The 8,075-nt window shown below is 42.4% G+C and overlaps 1 protein-coding gene across 1 annotated transcript in view; it reads right to left on the minus strand.

The window, feature by feature from the left end:
* LOC112250129 (sodium/potassium-transporting ATPase subunit beta-1-interacting protein 2) overlaps nucleotides 1-7,075 on the minus strand; it is a 155,080-nt gene extending 148,005 nt beyond the window's left edge. The window contains exon 1 of the mRNA XM_024419994.2: nucleotides 5,925-7,075. Within this exon, the coding sequence (XP_024275762.1) occupies nucleotides 5,925-5,978 (54 nt within the window). The 5' untranslated portion in view covers nucleotides 5,979-7,075. The remainder of the gene's footprint in view (nucleotides 1-5,924) is intronic.
* Between the last annotated feature and the right edge of the window lie 1,000 nt (nucleotides 7,076-8,075).

The following is an 8,075-nucleotide window of genomic DNA, read 5'->3' on the forward strand; positions in this document are numbered from 1 at the left end:
GGGTTCATCTCATTGTCCTTGTACTACTGTATGTACTGAAGGCATCTCTCCTGTCAGCAAGATAGACAGGGATGAGAGGACAGGTCGAGGTAAAATTAGGGGTTCAAAGCAATTGGGCATAAACTTTCTAGAGTGACGAGACCCCCCCCCCCACACACACACACATATTCACAGCACTCATAGTTATGGGTCTTGCTAACATTTAAGGGATTTATAACATTTTGAAGAGTCATTAAATCTTTCTGCCTTCTTAGATATCAATGGCAGTACAGGAGATGATTGATTTTGCTCTTCTCCACATCAAGGACTTTCTTTACATGACAGGCAGCTTTCTGTGACATGTACCTCTCATCTCTCAACCTGCAAACGCTATTTACCTCCATCTTTCTGACTGCATAGACCACCGACTGGCAATGCCTCAGTCACTACAGAGGTTGGCAGACAATGCTGAGAAGCAAGCCACCGCTCCTCTAACGTTATGTGATCTCTATCATTTGTGCAGAAGGGATGGATGAGTCAATCAAATTAGAACAGGTAGCTGAGAGAGTAGCATAGGGGTTTGCAGTGTGTCAGTTCCCTCAGCAAAATCAGTGTAAAGGCTGAAGGGATGTGTCTGGATCTGATAGGACTGCGTGGCGGAAAATAATGCATTCATTGTAATAACCCATGTTAGAATCTAATCAAGGGATGTTATTACATTATAATATGGTTAGTGGTGGTACTACAAATAGCCTCAGGATATAGTTTAGTAGACTCATAAGCCAATAAAACCTAATGAAACATGGCACCACTCTGCAGTTACTCCCATATATTTCTATATAAATAAATGATCCTTTGATCTGCTAACAAGCATACTGTACTGGTTCACTTGGAACAAGAGGATTTTCACCTTAAGGGGTAAACAATAAAAAACAAACCAGGCAAAACCTAACTCTCCATTTGGATAAACGCAGGGGGTTTTGCAAGCCAGGCAGTAAATATTGAGAGAGAATTTACCCACCAACTTACTGCCCCATCTGTCAATGCTGAAAACCTAAAGTCATGTTCCGAGCCAGCTGATGGCAACTTTGTAGCTGTTGACAGATTTTTTTCTAGGCTAATGATGCCGCACAACCTGCTTTTTTCCCCGGAATCAATAAAGTGTTGCTGTCAGGGCCTAATTCAAAGCCTTGTTGTGTTGGAAGACAAATGCATAAATCCAGCTTAGTATGTTACAACTGGGAGAAAAACAGCCAGTAAAAAATGAAACCAACAGCCTACTGCACCAGTGGATAGATTTAGACAGATGCTATCCCTAAATACATGAAATACATTAAACAGAAATGCAGAGAAGTAAACTTCCTAACACTGAAACTTGCTAGGCTTAACTCCATGACAAGAATGAATGTATGAAATGGATTACAGGGTAAGCATAGCAGAGACAAAATGCAATTATGCATTTGCAGCCAGTGTAGTGCTATATTCATTCATACCTATAATATCATATAAGTGTGCTGATGGCAGGTCTGGGACTGCAGAGCAGAAGACAAATATGGGCCCTGAGGTGAGGAATTTGGACAATTTATACCAGTCATTCTACAATCCGGGATTGATCCTTCATTTTCCCCATCTCTGGAGTGAATTCGCATTCTGATTCCTAAATTCAATTAAATTCTCCACCAAGACTGTTTGGGACCAATTTGTAGATGCATCTCCTCTATGCTCTTTTATGATCCCTCCAGATGTTTGCTTTGGATCACGTTGTCAGGATGAAGGTTTCATGGATATACTTGAAAGTAGGCATACCAATCCTAACAAAAATGTCAAATTGAGCATCAGCAGAAACTTCTTATGCTAGATAAGCACAGAATATGGTTAATGAGTAGGTACTGTAGAGGATGTGGAGGTAAGTGACATCTCATATCTCATCCTGTAGGCTTGGAGTTGTGAATAGAGTCGTGATACCCTTAAAGACCATCAACATGATGAGTTCACTACATAAAATAAGTGGATACATTTCTTCAGACTCGATTCCAGATGAATTATAAAGGCATGTCCATTTACTATTCGCCCGACCAATTAGTTTACAATATCAGTCTAAACACATATTCCCAATTGTTTACCTGCCCTGCTTCAATGATCTACAGCAAACGGACCATAAATAACAAACTACAGCTCATTCAGGAATGCAATACCAACTTGGTCAATAACGCTGTAATTGCTGTGTACCTCGAGGCTTTTTTGCTTGGACTTAATTAGTCTATTGGAGATTCTGCCCCTCCCATAACTTGACTTAGACATGAGTGTCAGTTTACTTGAACATAATACCTTAATGGAAATGGAGAAAATACCTAAATACTCTAGTAATGATGCACTGATATGAAAGCTATAATAGCTCTTTATGTTTCTCCACACCACTAATGTGTTGTGGAAACACAGCGTACAATACTTCATACAGTGAATGAATGTAATTGGAGGACATGTAAATGAGTAGGCCTCCTGAACACCATCCCCTCCTCAGAGAGCCACAGCTCAATCAAGAGCAGAAGTTCAGACCTCCCACACCTAGCAACCACACGGAGACCAGCTGCCAGTAGCCAACATCAGTCAGGAAATTACATCTTCAAACATAGCCCCGCTTTCATGTCCCCTATTTCAGAAGTAAGAATAGTACAGGGTAAGTGCTCTGGACAGTTAACAGCTTTCCTTAGAATTGTATTGACTGCTTTATAGGGTTTAATTCATGCCACACACACGGCCTACCCAGCTGTCTTTGTTTAGCCTGCAGGCATGTCTAGGGGTGACGCACACAGTTAACATTCACTGATATAAAAAGCTGGAATCAAAGAACTTAGGACCAATTATCTTTTAAAGGTCCAATGCTGCAACCATCTGGTCAACAGCTTCCTATCTACTGTCCCTCCCAGCAGCCACCTTACCCGGCTGCTGTTTAAACATCCTACAACAATGAGACTATCCCATAACAACACAGGGTTGTAGTTGTAGTTCGTTGGTGGTCGTAACCAGCTGTAACAGAGAAACTTGACTTCCAATGGTTAATGCCTTTCCTTTCCAGCAGATGCTGATGAGCGATGGCAGTGTTTAACTTTCACTATCAGATAACAAAGATACAATAAGAGCTGGGGAACCTGGCTAATTTACACTACTGAGGAACCATATTCATATTTATCTGCTATCTCTGCTCCCATAGAAACACCAACAGGGGGTAGAATGAGAAGCTAGCATATCTAACAATTTAACATATATTTACTTATATGTATGAAAATGTAAATGTGAGAAGCTTTTTTCAGTAGAACACACTAGCAATGTGACATTAACTATGATAAATGTATGTAGTATGAAGCCTAATTTATAGGTTAAGCTATCACAAAAATAGTCTAGAGATAGAGGAAATACACTGTAAACTACACAGCATTTCAACGTGCACGTGATGAGGTCATTAATGAAAACTGAATAATAACTGAGAGGTTCAAAAGCAGGATAAAAACAGGTCAATAAACCCTTACATTGTGTAACATTTCATTTCATAATTGGTCAATTAATCAGATACACTTGTACAGCACAATCTCCTCTTAATCCTTGTTCGGTATTGTGTGAATTATCCCCATATTAAGATCCATTCTGAAGCACGGATTGAAGCACAAACCAAAGGAAAAATGTAACTGTGGTTATTAAACCATTTTAAAAGCTTTTCCTCATGCTTATTTAGCATGGATCATATGGTTGGACAACAAATGGTCCCTTTGAAGTCGTTTTGAAAGCATTAGTTCTTGGTTGTTTAAGTGTTGTGTTTACAAATATACTGAGGCGATGCTTGAAAGACCCAGCATGATAAACTGTTAAGTTCAAATGGTCTAATCAAGGCACATGCATATATTGCAATAATAATGAGGCCTATATTTTTGGTGCATAATTGCTATGCTATAATATGACTACACATCAAATGGTTTGGAAATAGTTTACAAGTTCTGACATCAGCCAAGGCCAAGCAGTCAGCTCGAGTTAAAGGGAAAAGCCCAGATGATTAGATAAGCCTAACAGGACTTTCCTACCGACTAGAGGAGTCTGTTACCAAAAATACAGCTGCTGCTTCAGAGCATTAACAAAACACTAACTGCTGCTGCTGCTAAAAGTGGCCTAGTGGAAAAGGATGCATTCCTACTGCAGCTTTGAGACGCCACAGATGTGTTGGGAGCGAGCAACCCTGGCGTGCAGTAGGTAGGCCACACAGGACCAGAGACGTGTTTGGCTAAATCCAGCCTGTCAGGAGGATTGGGAAAGGTCATCTCCAGCTCTGTGTGCATGAGAGCTTATTGATCATAGGAATATCTGTGGGTGAGGGTGGCCAAGGTATCAGTGCTTCAGAACAAATCCAGAGTGGGCTTTCAGACACAGCTGTCCTGTGATCTCTGCTGAAATCTCCCACATCAAACAACACTCACTGTACAGAACAGGTACACGGTGTCTGTGGAGCACCGACATTTTTCATCAGAACATATGAAAAAGTTTGAGTAAACTAACAGTAGCACAAATGGAGACATTTTCACTACAACCAAATATACTTGCAAACATTTCCTTTTCAAGTGCTAAGAGATGAATAAAACCCTTAGAAATGAGGTGGCTTATCATTTTCTGTAAAAGTGCAGCAATCTGCTAACCATGTGAGGAGAGCAGACCCATAGCTAGGTCTCTAGCCAGGAGAACTGTGGGCTGTCATTAAGACTCCAGGGGGGTGGCCTTGCCCACCACGACTCAGCTGAGTCTCTCTAACAGGGGCATGTTATAAGACATGTATAGCCATCTGCACATGCTTAAGGGGCAAGCTGAACAAAACTTGTAATGTCATGTGACCTATCACGCTAGAGTGATTTATCATAGATACCAGCTGGTGGATAGTGTTGAGATTGTCACCACCACCTACTATCAGTTAAGTGACAGTGAGTCACTGTAGGTTAAAGGTCATGTTTTTTATGATTATAGAGACATCCTCATGAGTGGTGAAACAAGAGGCATGTACTAGGCTACTTGCCTCTCTAAAAGACCCGAACGAACACCTGCAATAATAATAGTCCATCACCTCACCTGACATCAGCCACTGAATGTGATAATGTTACCCAGAATACAGTATGTTGACTAGCATCACTTCCAGTACATTTGAGTCATTGATGATTGCATTATCGGTTGCAATCCATCTAATTCCACAATAATCCTACATGGCTCTTAGCCGACTCCACAATTTACGATGGGGTTGAGCCGCGACTAGTGTGGGCAGACTGGAGCTCCGACGTTTTTGTTTAATAAAAAACAACTGATCTCAGCACCCAAAGAATAGCCCGCAATTACAAAGAACACTGTAGTTTGTAATTGCGGGCTATTATTTGGGTGCTGAAATCAATATTTAAATGTGTTTTTTTTTTTACATAAACTACATGTATGTGACGTCGGAGCTCACACCGCCCACACTAGTCGCTGATGAACTAAATCGTAAATTGTGGAGTTAGGTTTATTTTGACATTTCTCACCGACTGTATGGCGGAACCATTCACAAACACAACCCATCCCCGCCATATCACCATGCTTCCCTGGCATCTGTCCCATGTGGTACAGCTGGTAAGAAGCCTCTCATGCGTGCAGTCAGTGAGCACCGGGAGGAGCAGATGCGTGAGAGCGTCCCTTTTGCTCCAAATGATCACATTCCCCCAGGGAATGGTCCGCTCTCTGAATTGTGGATTCGGTCGTACTACTGGGCAAGGGTGTTACAGGCCATCTTAACCATACAGTTATTGATTTAGGGCGGAATAGTTGACTTAGGAGTGCATGTCCGCAGTTGGCTACTGTACAGGGAAGTAGCTATATATCACCCTCATCGCATCTCCCCATAAGGAAAACCATTACGCATGTAATAATTATTGTCATAAACTCACCAATTGCATGCCACAGATAAAGGCCAGGGTGCATCGGCCACTGCAACAACCCATTGTGTACTGTCCACTTTGGATCTCCGCTCCACGTGGGTCGCTGTAACTCCCAAATCCCCGAATCTCTCCGCTGGTCGCCCGGGCAGTTCCAATGACGCGACCACACTGCACAGCGGCGTGCGTTTCAGGCACAAATAGATGAAGACAATTATGATTGGCCAAACAATTTGATAATATATATTATGTCTCAACAAATAGTGGAGAACTTTGAATTAGTCATACGGGTCCAGCTGTCCAAAATTCTGAAAGTCGGTCAGCTCTTAATTAGCAGAATTAGGCCTATTATCTGGTTATTATACGTCTGAGCAGTCCAGGGATAAACCATAAACTAGAATTAAAGCCTCTGAAAATGTTATACAAAAAAAATCCAATCAAACATGGTCCAGAATAAAGTGCCAGTGGGCACTAGGCAGAATAGTATCCTATCCTGAACACAGTGGCCACTTGAAGAAATGAACTGTGTCAGGCTATTTCTGAAAGGGTCCTTTGCTGAGAAACAAAGCAAGCCAGTGTTCTTTAAGCCGATGGGGTTCTTCTCATCGCTCCTCCCTCCACGGTCGGGTTGTTCGGGTCCCAGTCTGCAACTGAACTAAACAGCGCGCGTCCTTTACTTTTCACACAGAAATGCTATGGACAATGTAGAATTCAAAGCAGTCCGCCGTTATTTTCCCTACTTAAAGCTCTCTCATAGGAGGCATGCTACGAATATGAGAATTTCAGTTATGTCCAAAATCGGTGGTGCTGAACACAGTCCTAGTATCCTTCTCAGCAGCACTGTGCATCCTCACTCGCCCGGATTTCATAACGGCTGATTGTCCCTTGTTGGACATGTAACATTGTTCACTTACACATAGAGAATCCCGGTCATATACTGTAGATATTGTCGGTAGGACAGACAGTGCAGTAAAAAGACGGACAAAAGAGAAACGCGGTTCACCTTGCGCGGTCGCCAGCCCCACCATCTGACGCTCCAGATTGAATGAACCACACGCAGTGTTATACACCGCAGGGAAGCGGCTACGTTCCTTTGAGCCGGAGATGAGATATAGAGTGCAACTGAGGACCTGGCCATCACTGAATACACTGGATTAGCCCTCCGTTCCGATTCGCACTGGGCGTCAACCGCAGGGAGTTGATTTGATATAGAACTAATGATACTTTTGATTCATCACTTGTAAATCAGGATGACAGAGAGTCATCCAGAACAACACCTCAATTAAATGAAAGATAAAAAAAGGTTAGCTTATTGATGTAGTCAAATAATAATAGGGCAATACTAACAGGCCTTTAATTTAATTCATGTTAGCGGACAGTTTCATCCAAAGACATGCACATGCTGTTCCAAGTCCAACCATAGCCGCCGGAAGTAGGGGTGCTAAGGTTGTTGCAGCACCCCGTGATAAGGCGGAGCATAATTGGCACGTTGTCCGGGTTAGGGTTTGGCCAGGGTAGGCGGTCCTTGTAAATAAGATTTGTTTGACTTGCCTAGTTAAATAAAATAAAACATGTATTTGTGGAGAAAAATACTCCCCCCCCCATCTTCCTGCGGCCATCAACCCATGAGCCAAACACATATGACTCCAAATTGGCCTAAGAAAATAACATACACTAATGGGTACATTGTACAATTGCCTGATTTTCCCTCATGTTGTATACTCTCCCTCACGTCATTTGATCGGCAAGGACAGTTATCCTTCTCTATCTCTTTCTCTCTCTCCCTCTCTGGTACACACACAAACAGAGCGAGAGAGAGCACACATACTCACAGACATACGCACACACACACACGCACACTCACTTATACACACACACACACGCACACTCACTCATATACACACACACACACACACACACACACACACACACACACACACACACACACACACACACACACACACACACACACACACACACACACACACACACACACAAACACACACACACACACACACACACACACACACACACACACACACACACACACACACACACACACACATAGCAGCAGTGGTGTTTATTACATGGCTTAATTATTGTGGTAATCTTGAGTGACAGTATCATGTATTTACTGTCTGATATCCTGGGGGTAATGACTAG

The sequence above is a fragment of the Oncorhynchus tshawytscha genome, linkage group LG05 (assembly GCF_018296145.1).
Source record: "Oncorhynchus tshawytscha isolate Ot180627B linkage group LG05, Otsh_v2.0, whole genome shotgun sequence".
In the NCBI taxonomy this organism is placed as follows: domain Eukaryota; kingdom Metazoa; phylum Chordata; class Actinopteri; order Salmoniformes; family Salmonidae; genus Oncorhynchus; species Oncorhynchus tshawytscha.